We start from the raw sequence: 17,053 nt of genomic DNA on the forward strand, positions 1-17,053 counted from the left end.
TACAAATGACTCTCTTCCTTTTTCCATAAGATCATGATGAATGTGCCATGTATGGCGCATGCAGCCAAACCTGCACGAACACCTACGGGTCATACAGATGCAGCTGCACAGAAGGATACATCCTGCAGCCTGACAGGATATCTTGCAAAGCCAAACAAGGTGAGCGGCACCACTTGCATTGGGAAACAACATAATCTGCATACTCTGTATGTTTCATTTCTAATAATAAACAGCGGTGTTGTTCAACCAGAGTGGAATTCTAGCTTATCATCACCTTAGTGCTCACTAGCTTTGGTAAAGCATAGTTATTGTGGTTTAGCAGTGACCACATCTATCACCTACATGGGAATGGGTAGACATGGTCAGGCCAGGATAATGATAAAATTAATGAGCATAAGATTTTAAGTGGGAGCAGTCTGGAGTGTTTTGTGTGGAGACAATGCCCAGTGTCACCCTGATTTATGTTAATGCATGATGCTGGTAACAAATCTGTCCTGATGAGTAACACAGTCTATTTAGAAATAAAACAACCAAAAGAGGTATTGTGCTTTGGTGGTCCGCCATCCACAAGCAAATAAGCTCAACCTTGTAGTATATTTTTGTGTCGTGCATTGAACCATAAAGTGAAGGAGATTTTTTTTAGGGTGTTGTCACTATGGCATATATGGGTTGAAAATAGCTAGAGGCCCAACACACCTAGCTGGGGAGAACACCACTGTTGCAGCTTTTAATCAATGTGACTGGTGTCCTACCAGGAATAAACTGAATATGATTACCCATAAACTTAACTGAACCCAATTCTCACATGCATTAATATTAATTTAGCAGAGAGCGATAGTGGTACAGGGATAACTATGGGGTTACCATTAGTTGTAAAAGCTCATGAATATAAATTTCAGACAGAGCTCTCTGAGGCTAGAAGATGAGGAGCAGCAGGGAATGAAAAACATAACGTTTAAGATTGAAGTTAAAACTCTGCAGCACAAATGTTCTTTTTGGGGATTTAATCTTCATTTAATCTTTTCTCATTTGGCTCTGACTAAAGTGAAAGTAATATATTATATTATATTAATATTTTGTGTTTTATTTGTGTTCCTAACATACATCTGACTCAACAGCACCCTTATGGATTTCACTGACTCGTGCAAAGTACCAAACTGTCGATTATGGAAGTGTGGGGTAATTCTATGTTGCAGAAAAACAGCTTTATTGCTTACTTACTTATTGTATCATTGTATATTTTCACTGTATTATTATATTTTTTTCTTCAATATTTCAAAGACTTACAATGTGTTAGTCTTTGTCTCAGTACTTTCCAACTTTCCCACACTGTCCCCATTTGTTCCTACTGATGACTTAAATCATCAAAAATGTGTCACAAATATGTAGTTAAATTTTCTTTCAAAGCCAAGTAATTTAAAAACAGCTGCACTTTTTCAGAAAATGCATTTGTTGGGGACTATTTTCAGCTGCAGATTATTACACATTTGATTTGCTGGTGAGTGTTTACAGCATCGGGATGGTTGATGTAGGATTGACTCAAAATAAGCTACAATCTAATTTTAGTAACATGTCACCCCAGTGCAATGGTGTGGCTCATTGATGGGTTTTTAATAGCATACAAGCACATCATTAACAATAGAACTCTGTGGCACAGAGAAATAAGATACAAAGGCATTATATGTTAGTTAAGGCTGGGTGATATGGCTTATAAATAATATTCAATATTTTTATGCTATGCCGCGATATACGATATATATATCTCTATATACATGTTTTCTCTAAAATAACATACTGTAAATTCTCAAATAGTGCAAACATATGATGATCTTATAGAATATGATGCATTGCTGTAGAATAAAATACCCAACAGTAAAATGCAACATACACATTAATGCAGCAGTAACATTAATCCAGAAACATCATATATAATAGTAAAATACTGACAGAGACCATTTTACTGCACAATGAGTACTTGCAGAACTTTTACTTGTAGTGGAGTATTTTCACAGTGGGGTTGGTATTAAGTTAGTACTAACGATTATACTACAACCTGAGCTCATCTACACACTTCATGGCTGACTAAAGGAACGTAACTCCCTCTGTATCCCTCTGTGGCGACCAGCAGAAACACTGAAAACTGGAATATGACGATATGCTCATCTGCTATATCGCACATTAATTCATATTCGAATTTATCGAATATATTCGAGATATCGCCCAGCCCTAATGTTAGTAGGATCAATTCTACAATTCTATAGACTTTTTGACAATAAGAAAAATGTAGAATATCACTGAACAACAACTGAAATTAAATGGCATTTTTATTTCTGCTATAGTACACAGATCTTCTCTGTAAATCATATGTCCTGTGTATTCCTGTGAGAAAAAATTAGAAACCAAATGGGAGAAATGTATATTTTATGAGTTTTGGTTTCATAATGACGTATTAATTTGTACCACTAGTTCTCTGTCTGTGTAGATGGAAAATGTGGTTCCATATAGCCAATCAAATAGTTTCATGTTAAACTATACTTGCATGAAGCAGTTACGTAGTAAACATGCACTGCTGACGTCAGTTTGCAGGCTGGATAGCTAATTAGCTGGTCAGTTGTAACACACCAAACAGCATATAAACGTACCTGCAAATGTCACTTCGGTCTGTTTAGATGCGTGTGGTCCTTACACTTCAATACAACTTCTTAAGATCCTGTCTGCTCACTGCTTTTAAGCTACAGCAAGTTTGTTTACTTTCTCTCATTCTCCTACCGGAGCGCAGCCTGCCAGCTGCTGTCAAACACGGACATGCCTCTCCAGAGCGAGGAAAGGGTGTATTTCTGACATGTGAGCCAAAACTCGCACTACACAAAGACACCCTTCCAGTATTTGCATTTGCATTGGTATCTAGCATTATTGCTGCATCAGCTAACATTTTCCATGCTTGATTAAGAGGGGCCAGACTTATGTCAGAGAGCCTGGTCAAAACCCCATCAACCCCCTAGTGTGGGAGAAAAATGTCTGACTACTAAAAGTTGATTCAGAGGGGAAGCAGTTATGTGACCAGACATTCTGATTTATTGCCTATATTAGGAGAGTAGCCCTTGAGTTGAACTTGTGTGGAAGATCGGGGTAAATAAGGGCCCTATTTCAGGGGTTGAACTTGATGTCAGAGAATGTGCACGGTCAATTAAGCCCATAAAGCAGCTTATCGTAGTTTTACCACCATGAACTGTCCTGCCTTGGCTCCCAGCAGGAGAGAAGGGCTCAGAAAAAGTCTACTTCGCCACTTGAATTGATGTGTTTCTCGATTTGTTGTGTTAGTTCAAATCAATCAGTTTTGAAAATCATTTTTGTTTGATTGTTTTGGGGCTGTTTCATCTGATGTAAAAATTACAGTATATTATACTTTTTCTCGCTTTCTTGCTTTTTTCTTTCTGTGAGTCTGTGTGCAATTGATGCTTTCTACCTCTGACGGTGAAGGATTCTTTCTCACAAAAGCATTCTTGCTGTCTTTCTTTGTTTCTATTTTTTCTCTTTCTCTGTGTTTGTGTGTTCCTTCTAAGTATATTGGCCATTGTTTAAGTTCATATTCAGAAATTGTTTTCCTTCTATTACTTTTTTCAAATGTAATCTTGTTTTCCTTGAGGTCAGATGGTCCCTGGAGGTTTCAACAGTACAAATTGTGCTACCAAACTAAAGAAACAAAACCTTCCATATTTTCCCGTTCACTCCAGATCCTGGTGACAGCCGCCCAATGCTTCTCATTGGTGGTTCAGATCGTATTGTCATCGCCCATCTAAATGGAACAGGCCTCCAGCCCCTGAGGTCTCTGAGTGTAAATGGAACACTGGCATTGGATTTCCAGCACAACCAGGAAAGTGTATGCTGGGTTCTGTCTACAGAGTCCTCTGGGCAACTCCGCTGTGCTGAAATGAGGAATCTGCGAGGATTCACGCGGGAACAGGAAATAAAAACCCAACAAAGTTTGCAACGTACGTTTTCAGCTATTCATAGTTTCCTTCTCTTACACTACATACTCCTTTTCCCTTCCTTTCTTTTCTGATAAATGTAAGTGATTATCTGCTCTCAAATCATGAACACTCTCACCTACAAGAATATAGGATAGCGGTGCATCTTTTCACCTGAGATACACATCACCCAGCTCTCTCTCTCACACACACACATGCTATCTCTGTTTCTCTTTCTCTCACTCATTTTTTCTCTCTCACCTGTGAGGTCTCTCTCTATCTCTTTATTGTCTGAGCGGTTGAAGGCTGGTTAGCCCCAGCGCTTCTGGCCACTCACCTTTCCCCTACAGCTGTCCTTCAAACCTGCAGGCTACACCAGCTTCACTACTTCAAAAGTGCTGTCGTTCCCTCTTTTTAGTTGATCTGGTTCAGATTCTCACAAATATCATACACTTTTGATATTAAATGTGTATGGTTTTCACTGGCTATTTGTCAATTTTTTGAGGCTCTGAGTCAAAGCCTAAACTGTTACCTACAGTTTAATACTGGTGCATTCATTTAGAATACCTGCATCAGAGGTGTCAGGTTATATTGTCCTTTACAAAAGCATAATGGAAACTTGTCAACCAATAAGAATTCACAGTGCCCATTGTATAATTTAAAGGGGCACTACACCAATTTTACACTTCAAGATCAGTTTACTCATCATGGTGCGTACTACTTCAAAAGCTTTTGTATGATGTATTCTGGGCCTCTCGGTGGAGCTTTCGAAATTTAAATTTTATCTCAGCTTGTGCTTGAAGTCTAGATATTTTTAACATAAGCCTTTACATTAGGTTTGAATGGTGTCGACATTTACCAGGCATGGAGGGTCTGACAAAACATGCTATTGAGTTGCATTATGGTAAGTTAAGGCCCAGTATTGTTAGAGCTGGACTAGGGACTACAAGTTAATACAGCCTCTGCTGCACAGAGTTTGATTGTTCTTGTTTAAATATGGCTCTCTGGTAGTCTTGTAAAGTGTTGAAAAATGTAGTGTATTATATATTTTTATTCAACTGTTTTACACAAGAATCTAACCCCTGTTTGCCATTGCAGATGTGGAGCACATGGCCATTGATTGGCTGACAGGCAACTTCTATTTTGTTGACCGCGTCACTGACAAGATATTTGTCTGTGACCATGGTGGGGACACGTGTGTTACTATCGTACAACTAGACCTGCTGAATCCTAAAGGAATAGCTCTGGATCCTCTCATGGGGTGAGTGTTCTGCAGCCTATATACAGTAATACACCATCTCTGAAAGTCCTGCAAGGCTCATTTATCATCATGCATCTTTTGTTAAAGAAAAAAAAAAATCACGGAAGAAGAGAAAAAATATTCACTATGCATAACAATTGACTTGTCTGGAAGAATGTGAGTGAGTTACAATGAAGGGCTTTAAATGATTCCCTGTCTTTCGACTCAGCCCTTTTTTCTTTGAGCTGTGTAATTTGGTGGATAGCTGGTGATGCTTCAGACAGCTTCTACTGTTGAGACATTCATTTGTATTCACTGATTTCACCCCACATCCCTCAGTAGAAAATGCCCCTGCAGGGCTTTCCATTACAGGATTTTTGTCTCTGTAGAGATCACAAAAAAGCTAACCAACTGTGGAATAAAAAATATCCCCACACTGCTTACAGTGAAAACTGAAACATTTTCAGCATGTGGTTGACAGTCACAGAGATCACAATGTTGGAGAACTTATTATGTGGGTTTCTTAGCATTTTCCTGTGTCATCATGCAGAATAACAACAAAAAAAAAGAAATAAAATCAAATTTAAATAATTTGCATGCAGCGGCTGTACCAGAATGTGAACCGGTTATCAGTAGCCCGTGAGCAAGAGAATAGCAGGGCCATTATATTACAAGGACAGGCACCAAGCTTGGAGACAGAGCACATTTTTTATTAATACACCTTTTCTGATAGAGATTTTAGAAACCGTGGTCCACTAATAATAATGATAAACCTTTTCTTTTTAGTTCTCAAGCTCGTAGCACAGTGATAACCGCCTCCAAACATCAGTAACAATGGGAGCATCTTGCTGCTGTGCACTAATTGTGTTAAACTGTGTCATGATCAGCCCCCATAAGGCAGAGACAATGTAAACCTTGAATCTTAACATGTAATTAATTGAGAAAACTGTGATATATTACTACAAAAAATGTAATCACTTCAGACAAGTACAGCCTAGCAAATGGCCAGAATTTGTATTGATACCTAGAACAGGAAAACCAACAAAAAAGGAAGAGAATGAAAAGGGATGTTGCAAGAACAGATAGACTTTTGAGAGATACAATCAGCTATAACCACTTACAAAAAAGGTCTAAAATCAAAATCATAATTTCAGAGTCTGCTGGCCCACAAGGGAGCTGGACATGCAGCCTGCTGGCTAGAAGTTTTCCAAGGCTTTTTCCTGTCTCTAATTGGTGAGACATGGTACAGCTGTTTTTGAAGAAGAGCCTGAGAGAGGTCTGTCAGCCTGGAGCAATGGAGTGAAAACATGAGAAATCAGGGAGGTGTTAGGTAGCAGCACAGTGTGAATAACTGTGTTTATAGAATATGCTCTGGTTTGACACTCCATTGTTGTTATTTGATTTTATCTCTGTCTCACTGCCTTTCTCATAATCAGATGAGGCTTTTTAATTTTGCTAAAGGAAAGCCATTTAATGGACAACCTTTTCTTATTTTCTTTAAAACTTTTTGGAGGAGAGTTTGATTGATAGTACGGTTTGTTCATCTATTTAAATTCTTATCAGCACTACAAAATTAAAGCTACCTGTGAGTCCCATTTTAGTTTAATATATACTGTATACCGTGTATATCTATGACTCGTAAGAATGCACTTTGTATTTGAAAATCCAATGCAATTATGCTTGACAAGATTAGTGAAGCTTAGGTGATGTAACAACGTATGGTAAATTCACTGGTGTGTGTTGATCAGTGCAAGAATCAAGATTCCGTGTTAGCATTACAGCACTGAGTCAACCCTGTCCCCTGGAAATTAAGTTTAAATACTACTCATTTGTTTTGCCCAATAATGGGATTAGTTTTGCAGGTATTTGGTCATAGACCAAAGATCATTGGCCATAAGTCTTATGTAAAAATTAAGATGCTCAAATATGGTCAGTAAAAGACAATACTAATAGTTTACAGCCATGCTAGCAGCTCTGTGATGCTATACTTTAGACACCAGTGTTTTAAGTTAAATGCTAACGTCATCAAGCTAACAAGCTCACAATTACAATGCTACAGATGTCTAGCAGGCATAATGTTCACTATGTTCACCATTTTAATATATCATGTTTGGGTGTTAAAATGTGCTTAATAGCACTGAACACAGAGCTGTGGCTGATGGGAATGTCAATAATTTAGCAGGTATGTGGTCATAAACCAAAATTTTGACCTGATGATGGCACTAGATTAAACATTAAGGGATCCCCAAAGTTATTACAATTCATCCTGTGGGGACCATGGATGTCTCTACCAATTTCCATGGCAATCCATCAAATAGTTATTGAGATATTTCACCATAACCCAAAAATGTCAACCCCATGGTGGCGCTAAAAGAATAGTCAGGGGATCACCAAGTCAGATCGATTCATTATCTGGGCACCATGAATGTCAGCACAAAATGTCATGTCAACCCATCCAATAGTTGTTGAGATATTTAAGTCTGGACCAAGGCTGTTTATTTTGCTGACCAACATCCATAGAGCCAGGCTCCTAGCAGCATTACATTGCTCTCAAAACGTATTTGCTGTTGCAGATTAGTAGTATATAAATGTCATTTCTAGGAGATGGCTGCATCTAGATTACCAAAAGCAAAGAAAAAAAAAAAAACCCTGATATATATATATATATATTTGTTGTATTGTTAATATAAAAAATATTCTCATGCATCTTAAACTGCTAAACTGCAAAAAATAAAAACTACTAAACAAACATCTTATAGCCTTCAAGCCACTACCACTGTCAAAATAAGTGAAAGAATTGTTCTGGATTTTTGTAGAATTGTATTAGAAAACACAAATCTAAAGAAAGCCATCATTTTACAAGAGTTAATTTCCTTCAAGAGAAAGAAATGCTCCAATACTGTGTTAATGGGGAACTTTCATTTGTGTTGAAATGCAAGTAGCTACTAACAGCAGATACGTATAGTAGTTCAGATCTATTTGACAAGAGTTCTTGACTATTATCATAGATGTTTTATTGCAAAGGTGAATTTAGTGTAAGTCTGAAAACTGCAATTACGAACAAAGCAGCTGAAGGAAATTAAGTATCTCCTGCCACTGCTGTGTAAAAAGGACAGAAAGCTACTACTACTAAGAAAATTCAGAAAACAACTTTGGGGTACATGCCTTTCATTAATTGCCAGTTGTAACAGTGTCGATTCAACCTTCTGTTTCACTGTAAGACACATACTATTTTTCACTGGTCCCATGCAGTTTATTTTAACAGGGGTACTCATTTCCAGAATCCAACATGGATCTCGTTGTAGCTGCAGAATGCACAAGTACAGCATCAGCACCATCCTAATCCCAGAAAGCTACCATTTGTATGCCACGTGGAGGAGCACCTGTTTGGGGAGCTGGGTTCCTTGCTGACGCTGACAGTTCTTCAACATAGCCTGGTCTGGAGTTCAAAGGGCAGCCCCTCTCTCTCCTGACTTGACTTGTACAGATTAAGTTGGCTTCCTGCTGCTCTCTGGCTGTAGCTTATTATCATTGGAGGCTGTTGGAGCTCCGTCCTCACAGAGCCACAGCAAGCCAGCGTAGCAAGCCTTCCATGTTAATTACTGTATGTGCAGACCTGAGCATTTTTGAATACTTACAGTGACAGTCCGTGAGATCTTTACTTTTAGTTAAAGACATTTCAGTTATCTGTCTGATGTTATTCAGTCCCTATTGTAAGAAACAAATTAGACAACACAACACCTGTTTTCCATGACTGCTCGGTATAAGGCTTAAATTCCACTGGATACAGAGTATCTTTTAGAATTGATTTTCAAGCCCTCCTCACGGTTTTTGAGGTACTAAATGGTTTGGCTCCTCTGTGCATCACACATTGTCTATCATTTTATGTCTACTCACATACCCTGAGGTCCCCCAAAATTACCACAAAGGAAATGGGGAATACTGCTTTAGTTGCGTTTGCCACCAGGTTATGGAACCTCTATGTATCAGAGAGGCAGCATCACTGGGCATTTTTAGAAGGCATTTAAAAACATTCTGATACTGTTTTAGGAAATCTTGCTTTAATTTAATATTCATTATACACCCCTTTTATATATTGTTTTAATTTATCTGTATTTATTGTTATTGCTTTGCCTATTTTTATTGTGAAAGGCACCACTGAGCACCATTGCACCATTTTATGAAACTTGATTTATAAATACAGAATTTTCATTAAATTATATTTCATTTTATTATCAACCATCAGTATCCAGTGTTGTGACACATTAGTTCTGGAATGATCTGCTGATATCCCTTGAGTTTATGTAGCTCTCGTTTTTGTTTCTTCAAAAACTACTTGGTTTAAGTTTAGAGAAAGTTGTGTTCATGGTTATTAACAGCAGCCTGTAGTGTCAAAATGAACTTCATCCCTGAGGTGTTTTGCAGTGCTATAAGAACATCACACTACTTCCTCCTTTGCTCCTGACAGACAAGAGTCAGACAGTCACACATTGGCTGTTGCTGCTTTTACTAAACACTAAATGAACTATAACCTTTTAGAAGGCCCACCAAGAGAGCCTAAGACTTAACAACCAGCCAACTGAAAACTGGGTGTTTTTGGAGAAAACAAAAATGCTCCTTCGAAGCTAAATTTGGCTAATTCTAACCACTAGGGGGCAAAAAAAAAAAAGACTCCATAACAAATTTACAGAAACCCTGATATTCTATCTGTTTATCACGTCGTTATGGCTAATCTGTTAACAGTTGTGAGAAATAAGTAAGTGCATTACCTCAAGTACTGTACTTAATTTCACTTAACAGTATTTTCATATTGTGCTTACTCTTCTCCACTGCATTTTAGAGGGAAATATTTTTGTTTTGTTTTACTCCTACAGTTGTTACTTGATACTGTACTTTGCAAATTGAGTTTTAACATGTTAAACAAATGAGACATAGCACCATCTGAAGCACTACTGCGGATTTTAAATGCACACCTAATGCTCAGATGAAGCACTTTCTCCATTACTGCCTGTTAGCACTAACAATTGCCCACATGAAGCAGAAATAGAGAATTAAGGGCAAACTACTGGAGTGTCTGTGCCACCTTGGAAATGTAAGACAAATATTCACTCTTACCTATGGTTTGGATAACCACCCCCTGAGAAAAATATCCAGGGCTAGATGCCCAACTTTCTTCATCATCCACTCCTTTGGTGGATGCCCAGCACAACATTTCATTTCATGTCATGCTGGGCAGGTATCACACAGTTGCACTCAGAATGAATAGGCTGAAAGCAACATATCGACTGCAACAATTTTTTTTTTTTTGGAATTGTCACAACAGAGAACTTTTTTTTCAAACAAAAACTCACATCATAATAATAATTTGAAAGATGCTAAAACCATGTAAATGCTCTACCCATAGGGGCTTAATTGTAAGTTAAAATGTTGCTGGCTGTCTGAGAAGCTATTCTGTTTCACATTTGTAGAGCATTGCTGACATAGCCACTGATCTAATATCAACACCTGATCATAATTAGAGTCTGACAACCTAGTGATATGGCTAAAAAATATAGTTAGCTAAGAATATACTAACTCTTGGCCTCAGAGGTAACACTGGTTACTAGTGTAGGTAATGCGCTTGTTAGCCAGGCAGGCTAATGTTTGCAGCTTACGTTACAGCAGATAAACACATCATTTAATAATTTCCTCACAGTTTGTGTGTTTTTGGTTTTGGATAATAATAATGAATAGTAAATAATACACCTCACCCCCAAACTCTTTAAATGCTCAGTCTCACTAGAGCCCCATGCACACTGCCTCACCAATTCGACAAATCAAAAGCTTGACTGTGCCTTGTTATGGTTGCTAAGCTATGATGGCAGTCATTTGCAGCTGAATTAACATATTACCCTTTAAAAGCAAAGTGTCATTCTGTTTTATCGAATGGCTTGAGGTAAATGCAGCATCACACCAAATAGCCAGAATAACGCACAAATGTGTACTGTAAGGAAAAGTCTGTGGTTGGGATTTACTTATTGTATGTAAGTAGGTCTTAGAAGATCTGGAGCAAAGAATGAGACCCTGATCTCCCAACAAAGTAGACATCATCCTTTACAGCATTTAATCATTGAAACACTCGCACCCTCTGCAGAATGCTCTTCTTTACTGACTATGGGAACGTGGCCAAGGTGGAGCGCTGCAACATGGACGGCACCAACCGGACCCGGCTGGTGGATTATAAAATTGAGCAGCCCACTGCTGTGACATTGGACGTGGTCAAGAAGCTGGTGTACTGGGCAGACGCCTACCTGGATTACATCGATGTGGTGGATTACAATGGCAGGAACAGGCACACCATTATCCATGGGAGCCAAGTGAGTGTCACATTTCACTGTAAACGCGGCTTTTTGTCTTCCATGGGCTCCACATCATAAGGAGCCATTGTGGACAAATGTCAGTGGGAATCTCAACAGACAACTGGCTTCTCTTATCAGTACTTTCTCCCTCTTCATTTGAGAGACTCCAAATTGTTACATGAGAGGGGATTTCAAATTTTCTGTTTTAGGGCACCGTGCTTTATCACTGCAAGACAGGTGGTATATTCACTGCTTGTTGTTATAATTCACTTTTCATTTTCATATAACAGGTCTTTTGAATGGGGAATAGATGGTTTATTAAATTGAAGGAATTGAGGCACATGTGGGGCTGCCTTCCAAATGAGCATATCAATAGTATCTTTCCTGTAGTGCACTTTTGAGGCCTTTCATCACAGATTATGACTATTCATTAAAACTCCCTTTCAAGCAACTTGAACTAGATATTTTTACCTTTATACCTTTTATGAGGAAAGAAAAACATGCATTTCAAGCACCTTATTATGTATGCAGGTGTTCTTTGCATAATTTTGCCTCCTCCATTAGCTTGTGGCCTCATTAGACAGAGGATCTTCACATCATTGCATCTACATGACAAATTGCATGCAGCTCCTTTCTACATCTTTTCCATAGACTGTATTCGGTCTTTTCTGTCATAGCCAATGGTATCAGTGTTCAGAAGTAACAACTTTTCTCACAGTTTTACTCACATTACTATGCAATTGTATGTCATTTTCCAAATATAGTTCATTACAAGTACATTACATTTTTTTTTTCATATTTTACTAGAATTCTCACATTTGAAGTGGATCATACTTGAGAATTGCAATCTGTAAATTGTAGTCAGTTCTCTCCAAATTGTCACAGTAAAAATTACATTTAAAAAAAAAAATCTTCTACTCTCAAAATATCCTCCATTTATCCCTCTTATAAGGTCGACCCTGTCTGGCTGATTCTGTAAACATATTCAATCCAGCAAGTACCAAATAGCATGCGTTACATATGCTGTAGGTAAATATGCAAGTACAGTATATGCGCACCCTTTTAAGTTTTTTATGTGTGAGATTGCTTTGAAAGTTCCCATATAAAAGTGGAGTGCAGAGGCCAAATTCCATAGAGAGAGATGGTTGAGTGGTTTGCTTGTTATTTATTTATTTTTTCTGATGCATGTTTCTTGGTGCCCCTGATGTTAAGGTGTGACCCAGTGAGCTTAGGTATACTTCCTGTGAACAGAGCTCATCCAGCCATGTTGCTTTGTGTGGGTGTCAGCCTGCTAAATGTAGCATGGAGGCTGTGGTGTCAGGGCCAGTGGCCTCCCCATGGAGTCCAGCTTTTGACCCTGTTTGGGCTGCCAAATTTACAGACAGCCCTACCACCCTCTCCCACCCCCCTCATGCTTGCTGCATGATTAAAGATAAAAGTCTTCTCATTAATTTATTTTTGGTATTGTTTTCTTTGTGTTCCTCTTGTGGTTTTATTTATTTTTGACTTCAGGGAAGATGTAAAAAAAACACCATGGATTTTCTTGTTTTTCAGGTGACGTACATTTATGCATTAGCTGTGTTTGAGGACTACCTCTATGCTACCCACTCTGACCCTTCCAAAGGGAGTTCCACTGTGGAGCTGCTGCAGATCCACAGGTTCAACATCACAGCAGAGAGCAGGACACTAGCCAGCCTGGGGAATACTAGAAGACTCTGTGTTTACCACAAACTCACTCAGCCAAAAGGTAAAGGACATTTTCTATATAGTTTAACATGCAAGTATATGTCAGAATCTTCCCCATCTTGTGACTCACAAGCTGGAGTCTGGGCTTTTACAGAAAGAGGAGGCATCATTGGCTTATAATGTTTTCTCTGTCTTTTCTGATTTTGTCCACAGTCAGGAGTCATGCATGTGAAATTGTTTCATACGGAAAGCCGGGAGGATGTTCCCATATCTGCCTTCTGAGTGGCAGCTACAAGTCCAGAACCTGCCGCTGTCGTACTGGCTACAGCCTGGGCTCTGATGGACAGTCGTGTAAAAGTCAGTACATATTTTGCCTTGGATGTAAATAGGTGCATCATTGTGTATTTTAGTACATATCCTTTATTAAAACAGGATTGCCAGTGGCAGTGCTTGGTGTTCTTAATGAACAAGAATCCTGACTTATGCCTGAAAAGGACATTCTACATGAGTGCTCTTTTTGATATTGACATGTGCCTGTAAAGGTCATGTGTCACATTAGAGCCAAGGGTGTGCCACACATGCCTCGGCCGTAGACTGACAATAATAAAGATGATCGCTGGTGGACACAGACCCATTTGAAAGTAACCTGTCGCGAGCCTGATTGATTATTGCCATAATGAGGTCTTAAGTTTGCCTGCATTTGTTGGCTGGTTTGACCAATTGCTGGACATTGTGTAGTTGACAATAAAAGCAGAAGATCAAATTGATGACACAATCTGAGGGCCCACCACTTTTCGATCGGGGTAACGAAACATTGGGAGGCCTGGCATGACACATTTGATTCTTCCCTCATAGATGTTCTGATGACACCAGCTATCTCTCTCTTGCTCGCGCTTTCCCTCTCCCTAACCATAATGAGATTCGGTGCTAAATAGTAGTGCTTCTTCATACAGCAGTCACCGTGGGGTTTGATATCTGGGTCTCTTGCAATACTTAATTGTCTCCTGGGTAGTTGGTCTCTTCCTCACAAAATGATAAATTGAAGTGAGGCATGTGTGGTCCTCACCCCCAGCATCCTGGTCTCTTGGGTAGGGGCTGAGAGCGCGGAGAGGTCTGCTTCTCTCACTGGAAGCCCTCCTTCATTCCTCCTCTTTGCTCTCCGGAGGATCCCAAAGGGTTCGAGAACATACAGCCCCCTGAGCGTCTGGCGGGCCGCTGAGGAGTTGCCTCAGCTTTCTAGGCCTCTCTGTTTGCTTCTGATCTAAAATAACATGGTGTCTGGGTAGAAAGGCAGTGTTCACAGCCAAGGTAAGTATTGCCATTGTCTGTTTGCTCAAGCATTTTCCTTGTCCTACTGTCAAGGCAGCTTTGTAGCAGGAGCGTAATTGAAAGGGGGGAGATTATAGTCATTGGCACTGATTACTGGCTCTATTAAGGTGAATGGATGGCACTGGCTCTGGCTCATATATAAGAACAATGTGGCCGATAAGACGGTTTAATGCTGGTATCAGCATTGATGAATTAGACCAATTAATTGACAATAATAGTAAAAAAAGGGTCCGTCCTTTCTTGCCTTGTAGAGCCCAAAAACGATCTCTTCCTGTTCTACGGTAAGGGGCGTCCTGGGGTCATCCGAGGCCTGGATATGAATATCAAGTCCAGCGATGAGCACATGGTGCCAGTCGAGGACCTGGTGAACCCTCGAGCTATCGACTACTTCGCAGAATTGGGACACATCTACTTTGCTGACACCACCAGTTTCCTTATTGGGCGGCAAAAAATAGATGGAAACAGCCGAGAGACGATACTCAAAGATGGTGGGTGTATATGCTTTTTTTATACTAACTGCAGCATTTGCCTAGAACAAATTAAGATGACTGAATGCAATATTTTATATTAGTAATTATTTTCAGACATTAATGTAAGGTTAAAGCTATTTCACACATTCTTAATCTACTCGAAACACAATCTCACAATGTACTCAAAATGTACTACTGATATCTTGTATCTCATCTCAAGAAAAAAATAGAAGAAAACTGTTGGGCAAACAAATGCTCTGCAGACAACAACATATTGCCAGTAATAAAGCACCATATGTTTCGATGTTAAAAAATAATGCACTGTCACTGAATAACAATACAGTTTCTTACCAAACAATGTTTTATTGCCCAAGTGAGTAAATGGTAAACAGTGAAGGAAAGTACTGCATATTTAGAAACTGATTTTATTAATATTAATTCCTTGATGATTGAATTCGTAATAATTTCCCTTACTGTCTCCCTGGACATAACATTATCAGAATGTTATCTTTATAGTACTCTTATTTTACATACATTAAATACAGATTTGTGGAACAAATCAAAGTCACAGTACTGCATACTGTAAATGTTTTCTTTATACAGACCTTAGAAATGTTCAAATTAGATAACGTTTGTATGTGGTGATTCTGTTGAATTCTGTGCTGCTGATTCTGTTGTAGAACTAGACAATGTTGAAGGAATATCAGTGGACTGGATTGGGAATAACTTGTACTGGACCAACGATGGCTACAGGAAGACAATCAGTGTTGCCAGACTGGAGAGAGCCTCCCAGACCAGGAAGACTCTGTTGGAAGGGAATATGTCACACCCACGGGCCATCGTGGTCGACCCTCTGAACAGGTCAGGAAAAGAAAAAAAAACAAAAAAAACACTGTGAATTGTGTCCTCCTTGTTAACCTGCTCAAAAGATGCTCTGTGCTTTGTCTCATACTGGCACTTCACATTGCCGCTTGTAATAATCGTCACGGTCTTGGATTCTGGATTAAAGGCTCTGTTTCCGCTGTCTACTTTTCTCTTTTGGGCCATGTGAGATTATTTCTCTGACTCTTCTGTGTCCCTGTATGTGTGTGTCTCACTAACGGACTCGAGTTGCAATGCTCATCAGAATGCACAGATTTGATTGGCTGAGTAGCATCACGTGAGATGATTTACAACGCATTCAATTGGTCTGTGAGTTTCCTGGGCCGCTAAACCAATGCCATAATGGCTAGAAAATCTGCGCTGGTTAAAATAGAAACACTCCATCAAAATGTATTAATTCTCAACAATTAATCTATATTCTCTACAGCAGGGGGGAAAGAGAAAGTGCAGCGCAGTTTGACAGAAGATGGGTCAGAAATTAACAGATCTTGGAACAAAAGTGCCTTTGAATGCTCATAAACTTTTTTTCTTTTTTTTTTGCGGTTCTCACTTGTTATTTTATCAAATATAATTTTGTATTTATTTGACAATATAACGTAATAATTATACATTATTTCAGAATTTAGTAAATGCCCCTAAAAATCTATTCAAGGGAGAATATGTCAGTGGTGTGCCATGGGATGATTCATGGTATCCAGATTTCTGATTCTGATTCTGAAGTGGCATACTAAAATTTGTTTTGAGCTCCTTCTTGCCTTGTTGTTGTGAAGACATAAACTACATTATGATTCTAGTTAGCAAAGACCATTGGGCCTTTTTGTAGATATAAATATCACTTTGCTTCAAGTTAATCTTGAATATCATCTGTTTTAGCAGACATCTGCTTCAAACTGAGAGAACATCTGCTGTTTTAATGAATACAGGGTTGTGGGGTTTTTTGGAGAAAGAAAATGGCGGCTCATCTTGTTACTAAAGCTAAACCAGCTACCAGCTACTAGCTGTTTCTCCGTAGTCTTCATACATCATCTCCTTCGCATTCCTGTACGAATTTATATATGGAGGACCCAGCCAGCAGAGATGGTATTTAACATATAGAGGAGATGCTGCAAAACTCAAATTCATTGAGTGTTTTAACGGTCT

At 39.0% G+C, this 17,053-nt stretch overlaps 1 protein-coding gene across 9 annotated transcripts in view; it reads left to right on the forward strand.

The window, feature by feature from the left end:
• lrp1bb (low density lipoprotein receptor-related protein 1Bb) overlaps nucleotides 1-17,053 on the forward strand; it is a 239,958-nt gene that overhangs the window by 103,525 nt on the left and 119,380 nt on the right. For all 9 annotated transcript variants that reach the window (XM_044217323.1, XM_044217319.1, XM_044217320.1 and 6 more), the window contains 8 exons: nucleotides 31-159; nucleotides 3,735-3,992; nucleotides 5,067-5,229; nucleotides 11,342-11,564; nucleotides 13,101-13,293; nucleotides 13,446-13,589; nucleotides 14,813-15,049; nucleotides 15,712-15,892. In XM_044217323.1, coding sequence (XP_044073258.1) covers nucleotides 31-159; nucleotides 3,735-3,992; nucleotides 5,067-5,229; nucleotides 11,342-11,564; nucleotides 13,101-13,293; nucleotides 13,446-13,589; nucleotides 14,813-15,049; nucleotides 15,712-15,892 — 1,528 coding nt within the window. The remainder of the gene's footprint in view (nucleotides 1-30; nucleotides 160-3,734; nucleotides 3,993-5,066; nucleotides 5,230-11,341; nucleotides 11,565-13,100; nucleotides 13,294-13,445; nucleotides 13,590-14,812; nucleotides 15,050-15,711; nucleotides 15,893-17,053) is intronic.

Source organism: Siniperca chuatsi, linkage group LG12 (assembly GCF_020085105.1).
Source record: "Siniperca chuatsi isolate FFG_IHB_CAS linkage group LG12, ASM2008510v1, whole genome shotgun sequence".
Taxonomy (NCBI): Eukaryota; Metazoa; Chordata; class Actinopteri; order Centrarchiformes; family Sinipercidae; genus Siniperca; species Siniperca chuatsi.